General features: G+C 33.0%; 2 protein-coding genes across 4 annotated transcripts; one reads left to right on the top strand and one right to left on the bottom strand.

Moving 5' to 3' along the window:
- Positions 1-88: 88 nt before the first annotated feature.
- Positions 89-5,843, bottom strand: LOC115703234 (serine/threonine-protein kinase SRK2E). Of its 3 annotated transcripts, XM_061107848.1 has the most exons (10): positions 5,023-5,164; positions 2,934-3,059; positions 2,766-2,840; positions 2,586-2,687; positions 2,455-2,508; positions 2,260-2,352; positions 1,861-1,953; positions 1,244-1,348; positions 1,062-1,160; positions 89-768 (listed from the first exon to the last, which is right to left on the bottom strand). In XM_061107848.1, exons 4-10 carry the CDS (start codon positions 2,652-2,654, stop codon positions 478-480), a joined length of 804 nt encoding a protein of 267 aa, XP_060963831.1. In that variant the 5' UTR covers positions 2,655-2,687; positions 2,766-2,840; positions 2,934-3,059; positions 5,023-5,164; the 3' UTR covers positions 89-477. The 3 variants fall into 3 exon arrangements, with proteins under 3 accessions (XP_060963831.1, XP_030486609.2, XP_030486610.2); XM_030630749.2 differs by lacking the exon at positions 2,934-3,059 and having other exon boundaries at positions 5,015-5,843; XM_030630750.2 differs by lacking the exon at positions 2,934-3,059 and having other exon boundaries at positions 5,023-5,163.
- Positions 5,844-21,270: 15,427 nt separating this feature from the next.
- Positions 21,271-24,645, top strand: LOC133033315 (pentatricopeptide repeat-containing protein At2g15820, chloroplastic-like). The gene is made up of 2 exons (XM_061108042.1): positions 21,271-21,936; positions 22,409-24,645. Exons 1-2 carry the CDS (start codon positions 21,325-21,327, stop codon positions 24,290-24,292), a joined length of 2,496 nt encoding a protein of 831 aa, XP_060964025.1. The 5' UTR covers positions 21,271-21,324; the 3' UTR covers positions 24,293-24,645.
- The last annotated feature ends 552 nt before the right edge of the window (positions 24,646-25,197 follow it).

Below are 25,197 nucleotides of genomic sequence, written 5' to 3'. Positions count from 1 at the left end.
CCATAAAAGATTGCTCTATGCGTTGTTTTTTTTCTTCATATCATAATATTTTTCTGAAATTGGTAACTGGGAGGTAGACACAAAAAAAGAAAAACAATACCAAATACAGATTGCTGTTTAACTTATGATACATTTTTGAGTAACAGTAACACAATTTTAGGTTTACTTATGCCACAAGTAGAAGTGGGAAATAATAGAACACATAAATGCCCCATAGACGTGGCAGAACAGTGACTTAAAAAAATAGTAACAGCCTGTTACTAACAGGAGAAGCAGGTCAATAGAAAAAGAAACCGCAAGCAGAAAGACAGTTGGAAGGCAGGAGTCTCACTTAGCTCGACATTGCAAACCTAAGAATCCTTCAGTACAATGAAAGTACTGAAAACCTTTAAGCCTTTTCACATATCTGAAGACGAGACATATAAGATGCAGTAAAAATTTTAGGGGCAAGCGTTGGAAGCCTAGTTTTTCTCACAGTCACATTGCATAAACAATCTCTCCGCTGCTGTCGATGTCTAGTTCAGGATCTGTGTCCAAATCATCATCCATGTCGTCGTCAATGTCCAGACTACCAGTAAGGTACTGGTCGAGGCTGTTGGCACCAGCTGCGGGTAATGTGGCCTCAGAAATGATCTGCATTATTTCATCAATACTTTGCATTGGTTGATCGGCTTCATCGAACTGGTTGTTCGTATTCTCATCTATGAGATCTGCTGGAAGATTCTTCAGAAACCACTCGTGGTTTCTGATCTCAGGAATGGTTATCCTCTGTTGCAAAGTAACATCCAACGAAACTTGAATTAGAAGGACCATCTCCTATTTGAGAGTTAAAATAGAATAAGGAGAGCAACCTATTTCTCCTTTGAAATCAACCAATCTTTATCTTTCATTATTTTCTAAGAGAGGTGACAAAGATCAGTAAAAGAAATCCTACCATGCATTACCAGGAGTCATACCATTTCAAAATTCCAAGTGAATTTGGGAATACAGAAAGAAACCTAAGGAGACAAATAACCAATATTACTCGAGCAATATATAAACAACTAAACTACTACGCTGACCTTTGCAGGGTCAGCTACAAAAATCCTTGAGATCAGATGACGACACTCTGGAGATATATGAACATAGTCAGGTACTGAGTACTGAACATTCAAGATTCGCTGCACAAACATATCTCAGTTCAGGTGAAGGAAAGTTGTAAAGTTAAGAATTACATTTATAACTTTTGAGCACTTAAACTTACATGTATTGTCTTGCGGAAATTTTTAGGCTCCTCTGGGTCCTCAAAAGGGTATGCACCCACCAACATGACATATAAAGTCACCCCACAAGACCATACATCAGCAATCTGGTTGGGATGATGAAAACAAACAATGCCAAAACATTATAATCACCATTTAACGAAGGTCAAGTCCATAGTATTCAGAGAAACAGAGGGAGGCCTTTATAAGAGTAGAGTTATATAACACACCCTTTGGGGGCATAGCCATACTAATTGAATCATTTTATTCAGCAAATGAAAATTCCAATGCAGGAACTCCTACACCCATCAAATGTCCATTTTTCTAGGTTATCCAAACTAAAGTAGAAAAGAAAGCTGACTACTAGTTTAAAAAAATAAATAAATATCAGATTCAATCTGATTGTGTAGCCAGGAGCATGTGGGACAATCTTTTGAGGCCCGTTTTCTGAAGGTATCAACAAGAGCCAAGTGCTCGAGATCATGGCAAGAAAATGCACAAGAAACTTAGAAAGGATGAGTAATTTTAAAACTTACTCTAGTCTTCCAATCCAAATGCCTTAAAAAAAATAATACTCTTCAAATAGGGAATGCTTCCAACAGATCAAAAATAAAATTACCTTGCCATCATATTCTTTCTTAAGTAACACTTCAGGCGCAATGTACGCAGGGGTACCAACAGTTGATTTTGGTTGTGAATGCAGCACTGAGGACTGAGAAACCAAAATAGAATCTGATTAGATGTCATTGACTATTAGTACAAACCAACATTAACAGAGAATCACAATGTTAATGAACAAATATTACACGCAGAAAGAAGTAGGTAGTTCCATGAAATTGCTTCTAACCAGAAGGAAATAGCATCAACAAGAAAAATGTATTTCACCATGCATGAGCATAGTCACCCTTACCACCTTATAATGTTTTACTTGAAAATGTTCTTTCAAGCATAAACTGCAAAGACTTAAGTAAATACATAGCTCTAGTGAACATTACAGTAAAATATAATTAATTAATACCTTTGAGTATCCAAAGTCACAAATCTTCAAACGTGGAGCTGGGCTTCCATCCAACAAAGTGTTCTCCAATTTCAGATCACGATGGCATACTTGCTTAATTGTAAGAGCAACATAGGACAAGTCATCTTCTGGGTGGATTGATAACTCAAGAAAAAATTCCATTAAAAAAAGAAAAGAAAGACAGCTTTCAAATACCATTGCGTGACAGTAGCTAACTCCTGATATAAGCTGTTGGAAGAAGAAGCGTGCCTGCAGCCCAAGACAACATACATTAGAAAGAAGTCGTGGCTGCTGCTGGAAACAAAAACAATGAACTGGATAGGAACCTCATCCTCACTGAATCTCCCAGCGTTGCATATTCGCTCAAATAGCTCTCCGCCAGATGCATATTCCATTACAATGGCTAGATGAGTTGGTGTTAAGATGACCTACATACATATAGACAATTGTTAAAAGGAAACTTCCATAAAGAGGCTCATTTGTGATAACACATTTAATAAGCTTACCTCTTTGAACCGGACAATGTTGGGATGCCTCAATGACCTGTGATTTATGATTTCCCTCCGTACATTTTCATCAATCTGTTACACACAATTAACAAGTAGGTAAATAATTACGACTAAATGAAGAATGAATAGAATTACTGACTAAAAGCATTGAAGTCAGTCACTGGCCTACAACATAGAGACCGATGAGCATTCGGCAAGTAGTGTCCATTACATGCCATGTCAACATAATAGGAAACCATCAGGCCTCAGCTGTATTGACTGATCACATGACATAATGTCCTGCCTATATTGCTATATCACGAATAACTACAATTAATATAAACTTTGAAAGCTCTTCCAATTATGAGTCAAAAAATTGTCATTTCAATAGGATTGTGACCAGCAGAGTTATTAACAATTTTTGTATGTAGAGGAGCTTTCAAGTATAGAAAGCATATTTGTGTGGGATTGAAATCTATTAAAGAAAGGAAATGTGTATGGTGTGTTGTGTCCCACATTGCTCATGTGTGAGTGATTTGTAAGATTTATACTACACTCGTAGCTAGCAAGACTTACCCTTTGTTCGGCAAGAAGGACAGAATGAGTTAGTGATTGATTGTATATGAGGTGTAGAAAGATAAGAGAAGGGGATGGATTTGGTGTGTACCATAAATTTGTTTGATATGTTGGAAGGAAGGAAAGGAGTTCTAAATTATTGAAATAAAAACTATAAATATTTATTAGCATATTTATGGCCATTATAATTTAATTTTGGGGCTTTTTCTTTTTTACACTTCAAAACAGTTTTTTTTTTTTTGTATTTTTACGGAATTCTACATAAAAACCCTTATTGCAACTAGCGCTGCAACTTAAATTGCAACAAAAAATCGTACAGAAACCCCTATTGCAATTAGCGCTGCAACCACTTTAAAAACTCAAACCGTAAATTTGAAAAAAAAAAAAAAGTTAAAAAAAAATAGTATATAGAGTAATTCCCCTTTAATTTTTATAGCTTACTTTTAAGGTAAGAAGAGAGTTATAGAAAAAATTAACATCTTCATTACTCAATCCTTCATAGTTCCGAAGGATAGTTTTTTTTGGGCCCAAGTGGATTTGCAATCCACACCCTCTTCCCTTCCTTAACCCTATTTCCTCCCAACCAAACACATAAAAGCTAAGGATTGATCAACTCAATCCATAGACCTTAATCCATCATTCCTCTAATTCCTCCTACAAACAAAGTGTTGATCTCTAGGTAATTGGATAAATGATGAATGTGATTGAAATCTATCAGAATATATATATATTTATAGAAAGCATTGTGATGGTAAATACATATCATAGGCACTCCAAACTTTTGAGCGTGCATGTTATAAAAACAGTTTGACACATGTTCTTGCATTCCATTAAACTGAAAATCAAAGCTGCTCGAATTCAGATCAGTTAAGCACTTCCAGCTAGGGGTACCAAAAAATAACAGAACAGGGATTGCAGGGTTCAAGTTACACGACAGAATTGAAAACATAGATTACATAATAATCACTACGTTAAATCTCTCTCTTTTTAGCATAGTAATGATGGTTTTATTGTTTCGTATAAAAAGAGAAGTTGAAACATGAAAGAGAACAAAAGAGAAAAGAACATTACAAACTATTTATATCAATTACTCAAGGAAATACAGAAACTTGTGCTCAAATGATGCTAATTTTAACCCAAGAAAATCAAGTAGTGGTCAATTCATTAAAGTTAATGAGAAAAAGATGAATAAGTAAAAAAAAAATATCAATTCTTATTTTGTTCCCCCAGATTAACTATATTGAGTATCCTCCGTCCTCCTCTTTAATATCAACAATACGGGGAAAAGAAATAATTAGCAAAATCCAGTCATCCTCGAAGTAAAACTCAGTGTTGGAAAATAAAGAAAAAAAAAAAAAGCTAAGATTAAAATTAGAACCCATCAATCATTGAAAGCTTATAGTCCAAAAGACTATTCAATTCACGAACACGCGGCAAAAAGTACGAGTTTAACTAACAAAACCATATTTTCATACACTCGAATAAAGAGTAAAAACAGGGTTAGCCGAATTAACAACTAAACAAAGATCAAATTGGAGTTCAAACACAACAAAGCAGAAACCATTATTATTAATTCATAAAGACATGAACCCTGTACACCGAAAAGATCAGCAACCCATTGAATCTTTCAAATACAACATACTAAAAAGGCCAAGAAACGGAAAGAAGTACGAAGTAATTTAGAGACTGACCTTCTCACCTCTCTCGATGTACTTAACGGCTACAAGCTCGTCAGTCTGCCTGTCTCTCATCAACCTGGCCACCCCGAAATTTCCCGACCCAATATCGCGCACAAGCTCGTAGCGATCGCTATCGTGCATAATCGGTATGTCCATGCCTGGTCCAACTGTGATCATCGATCGATCCATCTTTCTTTTTCTAGTCTCTTTATAATAAGGGAAAAAGAAAAGAATAAGACCAACCACTCCTCTCTCTCTCTCTCTCTCTCTCTCTCTCACATTATAGAGATAGAAAGGCATATGGGCAAAGCACTATCCATGAGAGTGGTCGAGATCAAACCAGAAACCGGTAGCAAGTGTGAGGTGGCGTGATATGAGCCACTGGATTGGAAGTAGAAGCTGTGGGTGGGTGAAGAAAGAGACTCCAAAATGGGTTGAGGCCCGTGAAGCTTCCAGCCACCCTTGATTATAATCAAAACGAGTTCAGATTCTCTTCCTTTTTCTTCTCTATCTCTTTTTGGGGGGCAAATACTTGTACTTTGCAGTTGCAGAGGCGGTGCGTGAGACCAACCGAGCTCGTGAACCCTCTCACTCTCTACACTCAAAGCTAATGAGCTTTTCTTTTATTCGTACTCTCTGTGATTTTATCCAAAACTTTATGAGTAAAGTATCAGTACATACCAGCAAGAGAAAAAAGTTGCAGTACATACCAGTACACAGATATTTCTGTTAAAATTTAAAGAGGATAAACAATGATGAGGAGTTTCATCCATAAAAATAAAACAATCTTTGTTATTTGTTTACTAAACAAGAGACTAGCAATTTTATCATTAAAATTATTATTATGCATTATCTATTATGTATCAAGTCTTTTAAATTACATGCCACTCAATAATTAATTAGATCAATAATAGTATAATATGGAAAAAAGTGTAAGATACTCGTAATCCCTTTTAACAATTCTCTTATTTCAAACTTAACAAATCTATTTGTGAAATTGTGACAATTGTGAAGTGTTCACATGCACTGTTTAACTTCAAGCTTAGCACGTGTTTTCATCCATTGATTTATCGTCTAATATTCAATGTTTTGATTCCTCACTTAAACAGATTTGGTTAAGGGTATGATCATAGCCAAAATTTTAAATTTGTAAAGGGTATATGTTTAATATTATATTTTACAATACATGTACTCACGGCTAATAAAAATACTATTTGCGGCAAAACTATTATTTGTAATTGTTACACATATGACTCTAATAAAAGAAAATACGACAAAAGTACTATATTTTACGATTTTATTGCAGTTGTACATTTTTTTTAGTTATTAAGTGCTTACTAAGCCCGTTAGGTGCCAACTCAGAAACACGTAGCGATATACGTGATCTAATAATATATCTCCACATGTTTCTAAGTTGACACTTAATAGTCAAAAAAGGTACGCCCGCAACAAAATCGTAAAATAATGTACTTTTATCGCTACTTTTTGTAATTGAGATCATATATGTAACAATTATAAATGTTAAGGGATTTCATCGCAAATATCCCTTAGTAAAACTGTAATTTTCATTCAATTTCACCATTAGAGATTATATTAGTGGCTTAAACAGGAAAAATCTAAGAACTAGATTTTAATTTATTGGGTCTGGACAGAAACGTGTAATATTAGTTACTTTTGAGTCTTCTTTCAAAAAATTCAAAATTAAGTCTAGTTATAAATTTAAGACACTAACGAAGTCTGAACTAATAGAACTAGAAGAAAATAAGAATTTTACTAACATTAAGTACTTATACTACTAAAAAATTTATTATATATATCGTTTATAAACTCAAAATTTTAAATACTCATGATGCAAATATCCATTATTTATATATCATTCTTGGAACCCATTAATCAAAATGCCTAATTTAGATGCAATATGATAGCAACTCGTGTTAAATTATTACGATGTGTTTACTGAGAATTTTAGAAATTGATAAAGTGAGAGCTTAAGAAATTAAATAAGTAAATAAGTAATGGAGATTGAGATTTTTACGTGGTTCAGGTATTAATTAAACCTAGTCCACGAGTCTATGTATTTGGCCAAAAGGCTTTGATGTATTACAATGAGGTCTTACAAGTTAAAGAACCCTAGATTCTTGTTATAGTGCTCCCTCTTAGGTTTTCCTTAAAGAAGAAGAAATTCTAAAGAGAGTATGAATCCTTTGTCCCCCTTTGCATAAGATGCTTACCTTTCCAGATTTTATAAGATGTTTTAGAAGTACCTGGACGAATAAACACTCAGTTTATTGTATAGAAAGTTGTGTTTATAGCCTCTGCCCACAAATGTTTTGTCAGCTTCTTGCTATTTAACATCACTCTTGCCATCTCTTGCAAAGTTCGATTCTTCCTCTCAACAACTCCATTTTGTTGAGAAGTTTAAGAAGCTGAGAATTCATGAGTTATACCTGTAGACTTACAGAAATCATCATATATAGGGTTCTCAAACTCCTTACCATGATCACTCTGAATTCGAACAATTTTAATAATGTTACATCATTTTTCAACTCTTAATCTCAAATATTGTGTTTTAAAAGTATCAAATGTGTCAGATTTTTCTCTTAAAAAATCTACCCATGTAAAAGGAGAGTAATCATCAACACACACAAAAATATATCGCTTACCAATTAGACTTTTAACTTGAATTAGACCCATAAGATTCATGTGAAGTGATTCCAATACTTTCGTGGTATTGATAACTGATACACTTTTGTGAGTGATTTTTAATTGCTTACCAAGTTGACAAGGTTCATACTTACCAACACTTTCTTTACCCAGTTTGGGTAGACCATGAACAACATCTGTATCTGACAATTTTTTTAGAATTTTGTAATTAATATGTTCAAGTTTTGCATACCACAAATCAATGGTGTTGTTGATAGCTGAATGACAAGTGAACACAGGAGTTAGGGTATAATAATTATCATTAGATCGAAATACTTGTAAGATACATTGATTATCATCATTAAGTACATAACAATGATCACTGTCAAATGAGACAATAAACCCTTGGTCACAAATTTGACTAATGCTAAGTAAATTAGCCCTTAGCCCCTCAACCAACATCACATTTTTTAATATGGGCAACCCTTCAAAATTGAGAGTTCCCATTCCAATGACATTTCTAGCTACACCATTCCCAAATGTGACTTTGCCACACTATATTGGCCTGATGTTAATCGAAAAGTCCTTGTCACCTGTCATATATCTAGAGCAATCACTGTCAAAATACCACATTTGTAAAGCAAGACTTTTATTAGAAAAACCAGCTAGCCATTTTTCTTTTTCAAACCGTTTTTGTTTCATAATACTATGTTTCTTTTGAAATTTATTCAAATTACTAAAATAATTTGTTTTGTACATATTCTGCATGGTGAGATATTTCGGTCTAATATGTCCCTTTCTACCACAAAAATAAAAAATAGGGACAAATCTCCTTTCTTGAGATCTTACTCTTTTTCTAATTACTGGAGACTTTACTTCTGTAAATATTGCCTTTGCAGCTATAGACTTTGAATTTGTAGCAGCAAACTTTAAATTTGTAGTAACAGGAAAATTCATAGGAACACTAGATTTTACAAATTTTGTCATTCCAAAACTTTTAGTACCATCCAAGACCAGTGTAATATCCAGATTAAGAATAGTATTTAAAATTTATTGAAATGATCCGTTAAAATTAGCTAGAGGTAATATCTTATGAAGGTATCTTGAATACCAAAGGATAAGCAAAGCATCAACAAATCATAGGTTACCAAAGGAGAAGCTAAAAGCTTTAAACTCAAGGTCATCCATCTACTTTATGGAGGAGACAACGAAGTAAAATGTGCATAGTTTCGACAATTTTTTTCTAGAATGAAGACAAATAAAGATATAGACACAACTAACAATATGGTTACAACATCGATGAGAGACAACTGAATGGGTCACAACTACACAACTAAGAGATTGTGGATGTAACTTTGCAGTGGATGTACAACAAACAACTATAGAGAGTAGATCGCAAATTTAAAACTTTAGGAAGAGGGGAAATTTATATTCAAGGTGACATCTCTAGATTCCAATACTCATGGATACAACAACAACTGTGTGGAGCATCACTCAAGGAGAAGAGGTTAGGAAAGCCTCACGTAGGGACGAGAGACAAGTGAGACACAACTAAGACCAAAATGATGTACCTTAAAGAATTTCATGGCACAACAAGGATGATACATGTATTTGAGAAGTGTTGGGATTAGAAAATGCTCATGCAACATAAATGGATTCAAGATACGATGTAAGCAAAGGATACTACTATCAACTTATGATTTACTTTATGGATAATAGTATAAGTATGTCGAAGTATCGTCATAAGAAATGATTACGAGGAAAAAAAAAATTACAAAGAGTGTTGATTTTGGTCAAAAGAGCTGGTTTGACAATAGAATGAAAATAGACCTGTCAAAAGTAAAAGTCATCAAGAGTTGAGAATTTTTGACAAGTATTGAAAGTTTTCTTGACCCAAAGGGACTAGTAACAGAAATTTTTGGAAGGATTCTCTCAAGCCGACAGTAACCAACTTATTAGACACAAGTAAGTTTCGTCCAATTGAAAGTGGAGAAATTAGAAGAAAAGAACAAGATAGGTATTGATAGTTTGATTGCACTTGGATATAAAATAAAATTCTTAAAGGATGTATCGACTTGTGCTTAAAGGTAGTGTGGGAAGTAAGAGTCAAATACCCTTGACTAAGGAATTATAAATAGTGAGTCTCTAGTAGTAAATCAAATACAAGTAGGGGTATAGGAGAAATAATAGTGATGGACAGAGTAAGGTCTGTTCGGCATGGTTTGCCAATTATATATAGTATCCTTACCCCGATAACTTGGCTTATTAGTACATTTTAAGATTCGTATAGTTGACCTATTGTTAAAAGTCAACAGAAAGTAAATAGTTGAGCTACGATAACCCATGGTAAGGTTCAACTTATTTTAAAGGGAATATTAGTGCGCTTTCTATGTTTTAATACATATATGGTATAGTCTTAAGTAGATAATCGTCGCTGGAATATAAGTTTGTTCTAAAGATTTGGAGGTATTGGGAGGGCAATTTAGAAAGCGAGAATTTTTGCAATTTAAAGAGGCTTTCAATTATGTTTCAATTGAAGAGAATCAAGATACAATACACAAACATGGTTGGAGCAATCGATGGTATCATATGTATGAAATATTGTGTCACCTGGGAAGACTGGTATGAAGGAAGAGATACTCACTGCATACACTTCTATTAGTGCTACAGGAATAAGCTTGACCACTGGAACAACAAGTTGTCAATTCAAATGCACGGAAAAAAAATAATATTATGGAAAACAAGCTAGTGTCAAGGTTAAGCTTGATTGAAAGTAATAACAGAAGATTAGGCAACAAAGGTGAGATTAGCAATAAAGAGACAATAGAATGGTATAAGAATCAAGAGGCTGCACAAAGGAATCTAAGAAGTTATATCTCATGTTCATTGGTAGTATTAAAATTATATAAAGAAATTTAAAAGGGTCTGTGTTAATTTTTCTCGTATCATGGGAACAAGTATCTATAGATGATAGATTAACAACTACAAAGCTATAGGTGGCACCGTGACTCTATGGTGGGAATATATTTCTCTAGAAAATTAAGTTGTCTATATGTAGTAACATTCAAAGGAGGAATGAGAATAGTTAAAGAGAAGCTAACATAAGATCTTCTGCATGCCCTTTATTGGATGCTATTTTATGTAGTATATAGTGTTTCTGATGTGGCATGTAAGGATGTCTATAAGAGGAAAAAATATATAAGTATATATCTTTACTCTTAATGACATGTAAGGATGTTCATAAGAGAATGAAAAATTTTATAATATCATGAGCATGCAATTGCAAAACTTGTATATTTAAAGTGTATGTGTAAGTTATTATTATGATGTATGTTTTGTTATTAAGTAAAGTATAGTAGTATAATAATTCTAAAATTAAGTAGTATATATTAAATGTGTTATGATTTTACCGGTAAGACAAACGTTACATACATGACTTTTGGGTTCATGTGGTAGAAGAGGAGGTAATGTGGTGAGAGCAGACATAATACCCTAAGTGCATGGAAAGTTTAATTTCGAGGACGAAATTTCTTTTAAGGAGGGTAGAATGTAATATCCAGATTAAGAATAGTATTAAAAATTTATTGAAATGATAATTGTATAAAAATAATTGTCTTATTTTTTTTTTTAAATAGTGTAAGCAGAGATAATTATTAATTGTAGTGGCTATTTTTCTGAAAATAAGTATAAAGTTGCATTAGTTTCAAAAATAAACGATTTTGGTATTCTTATGAGTTAAGAAAATTATTTAGTTATGACCTGAAATATAACTTAAGGTCCATTAGCGGTGGAGTAAGTCGGAACTAGCCCGTTAGGCTGGAATTGAACCATTTAAATTGACTTAAGTTATATTTACGAGTCAGTTTAATTAGGCTTAAATTGGTGATGTTGTTCTGGTACATAGGCAAGGTTTCTTGGAGCTTATAATGATTATGTGAGTGGAATAAAAAGACTAAGTTTGATTCTAAAGTGGTTGGAGAAAAATTAGGATATCAACTTAAATATCTATGTCAATACGAATTATATTCGGAAGTGTATCTCAAGTGTTGGGCGTATTATAAGATTTATGATTATAATTATAATATATATTACCTTAATAATAAAGATAATACATAATTGTTAGTTAGAAATGATTATAAGAGTGAATCAGATATATATACATAATTAGTTTTATAAGATTTTATTTATAATTTTTGTGGAGGAACACGTGTAGATTAGTGCTAAGTCTTTATTGCTTTAGGTTTAGGTGTATTGACTAGTCAACATGTCAGTGATTTTAGTGGAGTTAGTTTAAATATTTTCAAATTCAAATAAAAGATATGGGAAGATATTTATATATATATATATGTTGTGGGATAAGTATTCTGTTCTTATTTTAAGAATTGGTGTGGAGCGCCGAACGAGAGAGTACATACTATGACTTTATATAGTATGAGTAAAAGTGTGAGGTTTAGTTATTAAAATTATCTAATTGTGGAGTGTGTGTTCAGTGACTTACAGAAAAGTAAGAGTGTGTGAGTAAAAGGTCTCTGCGACCATATAGAGACAAGCGTTGGACTATATCTTAGTGGAGGTTTATAGTGGTGATCGACTACCATATATTTAAGAGAGCTAAGGTAAGTTTAATTAAGATTTTCTTGTTAAGAATTAATTTTATTCAACCCATCTTCTAATTAGAATTTTCTTATCATGGTTTAAAATTAAGGAATAATAATTGCAGCAGTGTTGTTTCGGTTTAAGCATTCCAAAGGATTATAGTTGAAGTCATTCTAACTTTCGGATTCCAAGGTAAGGAAATTAGGTAGTTTTTTTTGATTGAACTGTACAATTTAAATTATTTGTGTATTAAAATAATATTTGAGATGTATTATTATGAATGTGAATATGATACTGAGAATGTGTGGTATGGACACAATTTGAGTTTGTGAATCAATGTACATTATGGTGTGTATGGATGTATTATGGTTGTCATGATTGTATGTATGGTATGTTGTATGTTAACGTCTCAGGTACAAATGAGGGGCCATGGTGGGGTATGATACGGGGTAAGGCCGTTGAATGTAGAGATACCTTACCCTGCATTTGTCTGATTCGTGTATGACATTGTTATAGGGAGGTATGATACAACGATGTTGCTGTTGAATGTAGAGATACCTTTCTCTATAGAAATGGTAGGGCTAAGGGTGCCCAGGTTATCGTAGGGCCAAGTTAGGCCCAGGTTATGTGTGTAATGGCTATGGCATGCCTATGTTATGGTAATGACATATTTTATAGTATTGATATGATTATGCGCTATGAGTATTATTGGAGTTATGAGTTCAATTTATGTGTTATGAATGGTTAGCGTGGACATATATGATAAAGGTCTCATGTGTGCAATTACCTAGTAAGGTTATAAACTAAGGTATATGATATTGTTAAAACTTAATTAGTATATTAATGATATATGTTATTGCGTGGTATTGTATGGTATTGGATGATAAACATTTCCTTACTGGGCTTTTTAGCTCACCCCCCTTATTTTCCCCTACAGGCAATAGACAGGGAACATTGAATGTAAGTTTGATGAGCTGGGTCAGTTCTGGCATGTATACTGCGAGGGGCTATGGACGAGCAGACGGTCTAGAACACCGGTGGAGCCTTGGTTTTGTTTTTTTTTTTTATATAGTAAAGTATTCTGAGCTCAGCGGGATGTTGTGAATTTATTTTAAAAGTGCATTCAACTACTTATTTTATTTAAATATGAATGATCATTCATCTCTTACATATTTATAGTAAAACCCGCTGTGTATTTCTAAACAGTTTTGAGTCTTTTCAATTTATGCATCAAAGTTAGTATTTTGTAAAATAAGGCAAAATATTGGGGCGTTACAACCAGCAAAGCCTCTTTAACCTGCATTCTGAACTTCCTCAAAAATAGGCGATCCAGGATTTTGCATTTGGACATTTTTCTTGAGATTTTCAAGTTCCTTCTTTAATAGAGAGATGTTTTCATCTTTAATGCAAAAATCAGTCTCATAATCTTTTATTTTTAATTCAAAAGTTTCAATTTGATGAGACAATTTTTTATTCATTTTAGACAAGACTTTATTTTCAGAAGTAACTTGTATCTATTTTTCATACATGACCTTGTAAGATTCAGCTAGAGACTCTTCACAGATTTCTGAATCATCAAAATCTGAATCTTCTTTTTTAATGGTATTATTCAAACATACTAATCTTTCTTCCAGTTATGAATCACATAACACACTAGAAATAACTGAGGTTAGAGCAACATTCTCAGAATTTTCTTCATCACTCTCAATTTCATCATCACTCCAAGTGACATTAAAACTTTTCTTATTCTTTTTCAGAGTGTTTGCACACTCAGATTGAATGTGCCCAAAGCCTTTACATTCCTTGCACTGAATTCCTTTTTATTATTAATAGAAGGTTTGAAAGATGTATTCCATTTTGAAAACTTCGAGTTATTCTTTTTATTACCCATCTTTTTCACCTATTTCTGAAAGTTCTTGGTTAATAAAGCAATTTCATCATCACATTCATTATTAGAACTTTCTTTTTTAGCAACTTTTAAAGCGATACTTTCACCTTTCTTAGTGATGGACTTGGGTTTGTCCTTTTGTTCGATTTGTTGATTCAATTCAAAAGTACGCAAAGAACCTATTAATTCTTACACATTCATTGTGCTAAAATCTTTAGCTTCCTCTATGGCCAAAAGTTTGGTATCAAACCTTTCTGGAAGAACTCTAACAATTTTTCTAACAAGAACAAATTCATCAAGCTTTTCACCAAGAGCAAAATATTCATTAGCTATATCACATAGCCTTTCATAAAACTCAGTCAAGGTTTCATTTTCAGACATCCTAAGATCATCAAATTTGTTTTGAAGCATAATAAATCTATAACGCTTAACATCAGATGTTGCTAAGCATCCTTAGCAGATTCACAAGAAGATATAAACTTAATATAACCTTCACCTACTCCATTAAATATAGCATGTAAGGCTTTGCTATTGTGAACAGAAAGTTTATCATCTTCAATAGACCATTCAAGTTTAGATTTTATTTTAGAATTACCTACAGAATCTACCACAACAAGAGCAGGCCAACCTGAAAGAACCATCCTCTATGCTTTCTCATCTTGAGATTTGATGAACACCCTCATTCTAACTTTTCAATAAGGATAATTAGAATCATTAAGCAATAGTGGTCAAGAAATGGAACTTCCTTCTGTAAAAAATGACATATTGCACAAAAACACACGAAATGTTAAAGGACCACACTAAGAGTTTAGTATCCCGCTCTGATACCAATTGAAAAAAACAATTTTTTTCTATTGCTAATAATTATTACAGAAAAACTTTAAAAAAAAGTTAATTGTCACAGTCTGTAGTAGCAGAATATAATTCTGTTACAGCAGAACACAGTTTTACAAAAACAAAGCGATACCAGAAAAATAAATTCAACAGAAATTAAAATTCCAGCAGAAAATAAAATCACTTGACACAAGAGATTTGTACGTGGTATCAGTGTTCTTTCGAACACTCCTAGTCCACGGGACCACGCCCAGAGAGAAATCAATTAGTAAAGTCTCAAAAAATTACAAAGATAATTGACTTATACAAGATTAGACTCCTTCTAAATCTTTGCCACAATCCTTTGTAATACACTTCACGAATTTGATTTCTGAACCACCATCAAACAACGAACTCCCTTCGTCTTTGAGGTGTGAGTGCTTACTTCCTCCCGAAGTAAGGTTTGAACAAGTCTTCTCCCAAAGACCTTTCTCTTGTTCAGTCAAGATATTCTAACCAATCCTAATTAAGACCAGTATAAGAACAAATATATAAACACTAAAACCTAGATGAACAACTAGGTTCTTACAAAAAGATCTCTCTCTTCACTAATGAAAATATGTAAAAAAAAAAAAAAAAAAGAAAGCTAGAAGAGTTGAACCGATTGGCTGCTCCCTAGATTCTATTTGTAGAACATAGGAACCCTAGAGACAACTACATAATTGATTCCACAGCTATTCAAACTTCCCTAAAAAAATCCTTGCAGCATTAGAATCAGGTTTCTGCAACAGCAAACCATACCAGAAAGGAAACTTGCCAAATAGGTGCTCGATCATGAACATGGACTTCATTCCTGCCAAAAACAGTGTGCTTGGTTTGATCTTATCAAGACACAATCGATCACAATAAAGAGGAAAAGAAATGGTCAAAGTTTCCAAATAAAACCAACTTTTCATAAAAGAATTTCTTCTCTTACAAGAAGTTTCCAAAACAAGAAAATAGACACTGAAAAATAATTCTTTCCTTTGATAGAAAAGAGCAATAAAGACACAATATCATGGAAATAAAATCAGTTTAATTGCACATAGAAATCACATAATAGATAAACAAATATTTTAACACCTAAATTGCCAAAAAAGATTTTACAATGCCAAACTTAATAATTTGGAGATTTACACCGAAACTTTTTTTTACTATTATCAAATTATAAATTTTTTAACATATCGGAGTAGTTCATAAATTTTATATATGTTGTAATCTTTTCACACATTAATAATGTAATATTATCTAATTGTTATAAATATTATTAATTATGTGGATGTCCAAATCTTTTATTTATTACCATTAATTGTAATTAACATTACTCTTTTCTTAGTTTCTTAATATCTCACTCTTGTATTTGTATAAATAGGGGTTCACCCCATTGGAATAAACAACTCAGAAATTCTCATTCACTTTCTCTTTCTCTTTTCATCTTCCTCTTCTTTCTTCTCATCTACTTTATATTATTTTATATTATTTTATAACACGTTATCAGCACGAGTCTCTGCCCAAGCTTCAAGCATGAGTCTCTTCCTAAGACCCAATGTAAGTATTTTGTTAAAATTCTTGAATTGTTTCAAAGTCACGATACACTAAATATATATTTATATATATACTTATCTGACTGAAACAATTTCAAGAATCCTTTGTTTTCTTTTTTCTTTTTATCTATATATATCTATATATTATATATGTATGTATATATTTTTATATATTTATTATTGATTCATATATATATACATATTATGTACTTATCATTCATAATATTTACAATATATGTTTGCCTATGATATGATAGAGAAAATCTATATAAATTATACATATATCCAGAAAGATTATGTATCATCGATAAAATATTGCATATATCTTGAAGATTATGCATCATCGATAAAATATTGCATATATCCTGAAGATTATGCATCATCGATAAAATATTGCATATATCCTGAAGATAATGCATCATCGATAAAATGTTGCATATATCCTGAAGATTATGCATCCTCGATAAAATATCGCATACATCCTGATGATTATGCGTCCTCAATAAAATCTTGCATATATCCTGAAGATTATGCAAATGTAATATTCATTATATAGTTGATGGATATATAATGAAAGAGATGAATACATATTTATATATATGTTCTTGTATTCATATGTTCTACTTGTTCAACGTCATTCTCCGAAGTGAATGTAATGATTTTAAATAATCAATGGCATTGTTTGCTACTCAAATATTTCCATAAGAAATTGGAAACAACCAAAAGATGAAATACCACACACAATCAAAGTGCATGAAATCTATATATCATGTGTGGAATTGAATAATAGTGGTCGCGTACCTGTAGTACGGACACACTTATAATCAAGATAAAAGTATACTTGATTATTTTATAGAATGTGAATTGTACAAACTTATTGTACATTTAGAATATTTAAATATCATTACCTAAAGAGAATGAATAGACATGAAATTCTATTTCAAAGAATATAGATTTCACATATATTGGTAATGCCAGAAGCAAATTAATATATACATATTTTATTATTTCTTGAAATCAATAGTTTCAAACTATTGTTGGCACATGATATGTATATATATAGTTACTATATAATTCAGTTTGCATATTCCCAAAAGTGGATATATAATTTACTAATATTTGTTAGTGATCCAATATAATCAAAGTGATAAAGAATCACAAAATGATTATTTGAAAAGCTTCCTGAAGAAGTCTTACATACAATTGCTACTTGGAGTAGTAAAATATATTTGTATGTACCTAGATGTATAAATTTTATCTAGTTATAAAAGTGATAAGAAATAACTTATTATATGTACTGGTTGTACATTTAAATATATAATATATCAAGTCATGATAATTAGACTGATGAATAGTCTATTAATAAATTAGACGACTTGTTAAAAAGATACCAGGAAAAATGAATGATATATTATGGTTATATCTATTTGACCATTACAATAACATGATGAAGTTGTCATGTATCTTTTAAATTATACACATCATTGAATTGATGATAGTGATTCCTGAAGAAATATAAAGTTTGATAAACATAATAGTGACTCCTGAAGAGTGTATATGTTTTGGAGAATAATATAATTATATTATTCGTGTATATAAAAATGAAACTTTTTATGATTACTTATATGTTGTAGTGATTTTACATTACCTTGTGAAAGTTTCATTGAAATACAAATTATAGTGAACCTGAAGTTCATGAATTGAATTATTTTGACATGATCAATCATATGCAATAAATTGTCAAAGAATTTGACTAAATTTTGTTGGAAGAAACGGCAGGAAGATTCTTCTCATTGTTAATTTATAAGGCTCGAAAAGAAGAATGTGCATATATTTGCACATAGAAAATATTTAAATTATATTTCCTTAACAATCTTGAGCTATTGTTAGATTTTTATTGCATAGTTTCTTATCGATGTGATAAGATTATATAATCATGCATTTACAAAATGTGTAAATTTATGTATTTCTAATTATACACGTATGACTCATTCTTAGAAATGAATTAAGTTCATAAGGATTGAACTTGAAACTAAAGTTTATTGAACCTAAAGTTCAATGTCATATAGTATATATGAGTTTAAACAAATATTGATTCATTGTGATATATTGAAATCCCTACAGGTGTATTAATATTATTAGATATCACAATTTTTAAAAAAATCTCTCGATCAGGGGGAGAGAAGCAGTTGGGATCGATGATAATTTTTGAAAAATGATCCTTGCACAAAGTATATAAGAACAATATAGTTCAAAATGATATATACCAACTGCAAATCAATATTTTTCAAAGTTGAGATAGAATGAGTTGAAAACGCCTGAAGCGTAAATGAACAATGTAAAAATTATTAATAAATGTTCATTTGATTTGCCCTGAAGTTGTTAAATCTAGAGGTACTCATGGAGATACCTTAATGTTATAAAGTATTAAAATGATAATCGTGATGAAAACGGTACTCGAAAAGACTCCCAAGAGAAGTTAGACATAACACATTTCATCATAATTGAATCCCTGAAGTGATTCGTTATAGGTACCTATAAATGATAAACATATTTAAAAAATATGTAATTTAAAGATATCTCTATAAGTTATGTCAATATGGGAGGAAATTATCATTTATTGAAATTTTTGTCGACAATAAATATTGAATGTTTGCATATGCAATAAACTAACATGAGATAGCAAGGATCATGGTATTAGATTTGTCGAGAATCATCGACTTACATTTTGATTTTTGGCCAAAATATTATGACGCAATCCAGACAAATTTACTCACATAAAGTGAAGTAAGACCTGTAGGGTGTGCAAATAAATATTTCTAATGAGAAATTTGCATATATGTATTTGTACATAATGAATTGTTGTACAAAGTTTGCATAGACATGAGATTGATTGAAGTAAGGCTTAAATATTGAGAAAATATAATCATTATTTGATTATAGCCTGGAATATATTTTATGAGGATTTATAAGCGTCACATAAATGTTGCAACAAAAGATTATTTATTTGGAGCTCCTAATATAGTGAGAATTTGAAATAAGCCTTATCTAAAAATTCTAGAAGAATTTAATACATGTCTTAAGTGATATAAATTCTAAGTCGCGCGCACTATATGACAAAGATCTTTGTATGAAATAAAGACATGTAAGTAAATTATTATTTGAAAAATACCTATGGTTGTCTATGCAATATAAATACGTAAATTATACGTTGTGATAGACTCTTGAAGAGTTTTTGATTAATTGCAAAATAAACTTTTATTTCTTTTGTATATCGAGAAATATTAAATGTATAAAGTTTGTCCATTAGTATTGAAGTCCTGAAGTACTTCATATGTATCAAGAATTATAGATATATGATCTTTTGATATGAAAATTAAGATCATACAACAAGATGGAACAAATATATGGTATTGGAGTACCATCATTGTCACAAATGAAATTTATATTATCATTAATGTGTTATGTTCATATCTACTTGAAATGTTAAATTTTAGTATGAACAAGATTGTATATACACATGAATGATACAATTAGTTGGATAAAGATTAATGTTCCACGAACCCGTCATCTATAATTTAGAAGTCCATACATACTCTGGAAGAGTTATAGAAAATATATGATCAAAGATTGTATATATTGTGATATTTTAAAAGTGATAACAATAATCTTATGAGATTTATTATCACCAAAGAATTATGGATCATATGTGCATGAGGGGGAGACATATTCATGTTGCACTCTTTTTCCCTTAGCTCAGGTTTTGTCTCACTGGGTTTTTCTGGCAAGGTTTTTAACGAGGCAACTTACAAATAGTTATGAATATGAAATATATATTGTACTCTTTTTCCCTTAGCTCAGATTTTGTCCCACTGGGTTTTTCTGGCAAGATTTTTAACGAGGCAACTATAAATCATGTTAACATACTTGCATTTTATGAAGCAAGTAGATAATGTGTGTGAGTGAGAACATTGACATAGCACATTTGGGAAACATATGGATTGCACTCAATAAAGAAGTATCAACCCAAACAGTTCTCTATGAAGATAATACTGCTTGCATCGCTCAACTAAAAGGAGGGTACATTGAAGGAGATAGAGTTAGAACACATTTCACCAAATTCTTCTTTATACGCTTCAAGAAAATGCATATTGGTGTTCAACATATTCAATCAAGTGTCAATCTTACAAACTTATTCACAAAGTTATTACCAACATCAACATTTGAGAAGATGGCAGACAAGATCGAAATTCGTCGATTAGAAGATCTCCACAAATGCCTAAATGAGGGGGAGTTAGTTTACACTATACTCTTTTTCCTTTGATCAAGTTTTCAACAAGATTTTTAATAAGGCAGTTATTATGGACATCCAAGGGGGAGTGTTATAAATATTATTAATTATGTGGATGTCCAAATCTTTTATTTATTAGGGTTCACCCCATTGGAATAAACAACTCAGAAATTCTCATTCACTTTCTCTTTCTCTTTTCATCTTCCTCTTCTTTCTTCTCATCTACTTTATATTATTTTATATTATTTTATATGGTTCATCATTTTGTTATAATTGTGCCCAAACTTATATGTATTTTTTAAACGGTCGTGCTAGTGTCGATTTGGTACAACACTACAGTCGGGTCCTGGCCCGTTCTTATTGACCTCTATCTCTAACTGTAGTCTGTGCTGTAAAACGACACGTAATAGAAAGAAATGTTAATAAGGCATAAACAAAACGACAGCCTCAATCTTAAAGCTTTGTTTTTGAGTAGCAAAGCAAAGACGAAGTGGCCTCACTCAAAGACATGCTTCTGCTGAGCAGCAGAGCTCCTCCTGAACCAGACTTCTCTACCTCCCTTCTCCTTCTCACCCTCCCTTCCTCTAACCCTAAAACTCTCCTCCCATCTCTTCCTATGCGCGCCTCCCATTTCTCCTCTCTCCTCTTCCTCCGCTCTCTTGCCCTCACCCACCGCCGCCATGCTTCCTGCTTCAGCCACCGCTTTGTTCGACCAATCTCCACTTCCCCACTCTTCTGCGTCACCATGCCCCGCCAATTCCCCTCGGTTTCTTCTTCCAGTACTTTTGTCGAACACTTGGAGAACGAACCAACGGAGGAAGAGGATGGTGGGGGTTTCGGTAGTTTCCCTGAAAGTGACCCATTTGACTCCGAAGAAAAGTTCTCATCGGTTGATATGAAGCACCTTTCGGCGCCCGTTCTGGAGATGAAGGAGCTCGATGAACTGCCGGAGCAGTGGCGAAGGTCGAAGCTGGCGTGGCTGTGTAAGGAGTTGCCGGCGCATAAGACGGGGACGTTGGTTCGGATACTGAATGCGCAGAAGAAGTGGCTGACTCAAGAAGACACAACTTACTTAGCGGTCCATTGTATGAGGATTCGAGAGAATGAAACTGGGTTCAAGGTATTACTTTGGTTGTCGTGAGTGTCCATTTCCATGCTCTCTTTCTGTCTTATCTTATGGTTAGTTAGGATTACCTTCTTCTTTTGGTTCTTAGCAGAAGCCAAATGTTAGTCCAGTGGATTCGGATTCAAGATAACCATGTGTGTGTTATACTGTTCCTTAGTTGCACTCGGATGGTAGGAAAGCGTGTGTGTGTGTGTTAGGTTGCAATTTATTCTATAATGGCATGAGTGTATAAAGAAGGGTGATTGCGTTTGTAGGGATCCTGGCTTTTTCTATTAATGTTTCAATGTTTAGGGAACTTCTGTTCTGAATTAATCATTATAACAGGTTAATCAATCTCTTTTGGTTCATCAAAATGATTTCCCTCTATCATGTGATCACAACCCGTTTTGTTTGCTTATCTTGGGTTAACAAGAATGACTACATTTCGAATTAATTGCTGTTTTGTAATTCAGTTTACTTTTTATAGGTGTACAAATGGATGATGCAACAACACTGGTATAGATTTGATTTTGCTCTTGCCACCAAACTAGCTGATTACATGGGCAAGGAACGGAAGTTCTCAAAATGTCGGGAGATATTTGATGATATAATCAAGCAGGGGCGAGTTCCTAGTGAGTCTACATTTCACATATTGGTTGTTGCTTATCTTAGTGCTCCCGTTCAAGGTTGCTTAGAAGAAGCATGTAGCATCTACAATCGAATGATTCAATTAGGAGGTTACCAGCCGCGACTTGGCTTACACAATTCTCTATTCAAATCTATTGTTAACAAACCTGGAAGCTCTGCAAAACATTATTTGAAGCAAGCTGAATTTATTTTTCACAATTTGGTAACAACTGGTTTTGAGGTACATAAGGATATATATGCTGGCTTAATTTGGCTACATAGTTATCAGGACACCATCGATAAAGAAAGGATAACAGCGTTAAGGAAAGAGATGCATCAAGCAGGTATTGAGGAGGGAAGAGAAGTGCTTGTGTCCATCTTGAGGGCTTGCTCAAAGGATGGGGATGTGGAGGAAGCAGAAAAGACTTGGTCCAAAGTTCTCAATCTTGGTGGTGCTATTCCGTCTCAGGCTTTTGTGTATATGATGGAAATTTATGGAAATATTGGAGATCCTACAGAATCATTGAATATATTCAGAGAGATGAAGGAGCATTTGGGTTCAAACAATGTCGCACCATATCATAAAATCATAGAGATCTTATGTAAAGCTCAAGAAATTGAACTTGCAGAATCCCTCATGACGGAGTTCATGGGCAGCGGTTTGAAGCCTGTTGTTCCATCTTTCATTTATATAATGAATATGTACTATAATTTAGGCTTCCATGACAAAGTAGAGTTAGCCTTCACGCAGTGCCTTGAGAGATGTCAACCTAGCTGTACTGTTTATAGTATATACCTGGATTCTTTGGTCAAAGTTGGTAACCTAGGCAAAGCTGAGGAAATCTTTTGTGAGATGCAGAATGATGTTGCTATTGGTGTTAACGCTCGGTCGTGCAACACCATATTATGCGGATACCTTTCATCCGGTGATCATGTGAAGGCAGAGAAGATATATGATTTGATGTGCCAAAAAAAATATGACATTGAATCATCGTTGATGGAAAAGATTGATTTTGTCCTCAGCTTGACCAGAAAAAATATTAAAAGACCAGTAAGCATAAAGCTAAGCAAAGAACAACGAGAGATCTTGGTGGGTCTGCTGCTAGGAGGGTTGCAAATTGATTCAGATGAAGATAGAAAGAATCACATAATCCGCTTTGAGTTCAGGGAGAATTCTGGCCCACATTATCTTTTGAAGAGGCATATTCATTACCTATATCACGAGTGGTTGCATCCTTCGTGCCAGACCAATAATGGTAATGAGGATGTACCATATAGATTTGTCACCATCTCACACTCTTACTTTGGTTTTTATGCGGACCAGTTTTGGCCAAAGGGGAGACGAACAATTCCAAACTTGATCCATCGGTGGCTGTCTCCATGTGTTCTTGCATACTGGTATATGTATGGGGGACATAGGACCTCATCGGGAGACATTGTGTTAAAGCTCAAGGGCAATGAGGATGGTGTTGAGAAGGTTATTAAAAGCTTGAAAGCAAGGTCCCTGGAGTGTCGAGTGAAGAGGAAGGGGAGTGTTTATTGGATTGGTTTCCTGGGAAGCAACTCAACCTGGTTCTGGAAACTAGTAGAACCGTATATTTTAGAAGACATGAAAGATTCTCTTAGACCAGGTGGTGAAATCTCAAGCAACACTACTACACTTCAAATTGAAGACATGAGCTTCCGGAGTTCATGTCATTCTGATGAAAATGGTTCTGATTTCAGTGATGGTGGGAACATTTAGTCTTCTGTTGGAAGCTTGGAAGTTGGAAGTAAATTTCAATGAATTCAAATTTGGTCTGTGTAGGATGATTATCAAAGTTCATATTAGCAGGTTCAGAAAGCTTGGCGCTTCTCTACTAATTATAATATCATTCTTCTAGGCAACTTCGAGAGGTGTACATATTAAATATACAGGGAGAAAATTTATAATAGCCTATTTTAAGCCTACATCTTGGAGATATCTTATTGCTCTTTCAGTTTTACTTGTGAGAGATGAGTCAATGTGTTATAATATAGTTCATTAGCATTTTTTAAAAATTGGAGATAATTAAATTTTGATTAATTTGCCTTTTATTATATATATTATTTAGTGTCTTCATAGATCTAATGGTGAAAATAATTAGTTCTATTGTTTTTTTTTTCCTATTCAGAATATAAAAATAGTAATGACATGTACACATAAATTACATGGAAACTTTGACATACACATAATACAATGTTTGATTATACCATTATAATGTTTGATTTATCATTTTAGCATTTAACTTTTGTAATAAAAATTCATTGAGTATTACACAACTTTTGTAAATTCTCATTACACATATATCTAATAAAAGAGGATTACAACTTCTTGACCCGTAAAGTTACCAAGTATATTTGGAGACCACATGATTAAATGGAGGAAAGATTTCAAAATATATTTAAGTAAAGGTGTATGGGCAAGAAAATGGAACGCCAACTAGCATGGTGAGACGACACACAAGGGGAAGAGCTAGCACGAGGAGGGGCCAAGGCATAGGTTGACCTCCTCGTGCCTTAGCTATCCGATCTTCTCCTCTCTCTCTCTCTCTCTCTCTCTCTCTCTCTCTCTCTCTCTCTCTCTCTCTCTCTCTCTTTGCTCCTCGTTCTTCGAAGGGAACTCCTAAC

The sequence above is a fragment of the Cannabis sativa genome, unplaced genomic scaffold (genome assembly GCF_029168945.1).
Source record: "Cannabis sativa cultivar Pink pepper isolate KNU-18-1 unplaced genomic scaffold, ASM2916894v1 Contig3, whole genome shotgun sequence".
Lineage (NCBI taxonomy): Eukaryota > Viridiplantae > Streptophyta > Magnoliopsida > Rosales > Cannabaceae > Cannabis > Cannabis sativa.
This window is presented reverse-complemented; position numbering and strand designations above follow the sequence as displayed.

Bases quoted from the DNA above. Each gene is read 5' to 3' on its own strand.
- LOC133033315 (XM_061108042.1), top strand. From the start codon at position 21,325: ATGCTTCTGCTGAGCAGCAGAGCTCCTCCTGAACCAGACTTCTCTACC. The intron at 21,937-22,408 runs GTATTACTTTGG...TACTTTTTATAG, and splicing joins AGAATGAAACTGGGTTCAAG to GTGTACAAATGGATGATGCA.
- LOC115703234 (XM_030630749.2), bottom strand. From the start codon at position 5,302: ATGCCTTTCTATCTCTATAATGTGAGAGAGAGAGAGAGAGAGAGAGAG. The intron at 2,509-2,585 runs GTTCCTATCCAG...CTTGGGCTGCAG, and splicing joins GGAGATTCAGTGAGGATGAG to GCACGCTTCTTCTTCCAACA. The intron at 769-1,061 runs GTCAGCGTAGTA...ACTTTGCAACAG, and splicing joins TTGTAGCTGACCCTGCAAAG to AGGATAACCATTCCTGAGAT.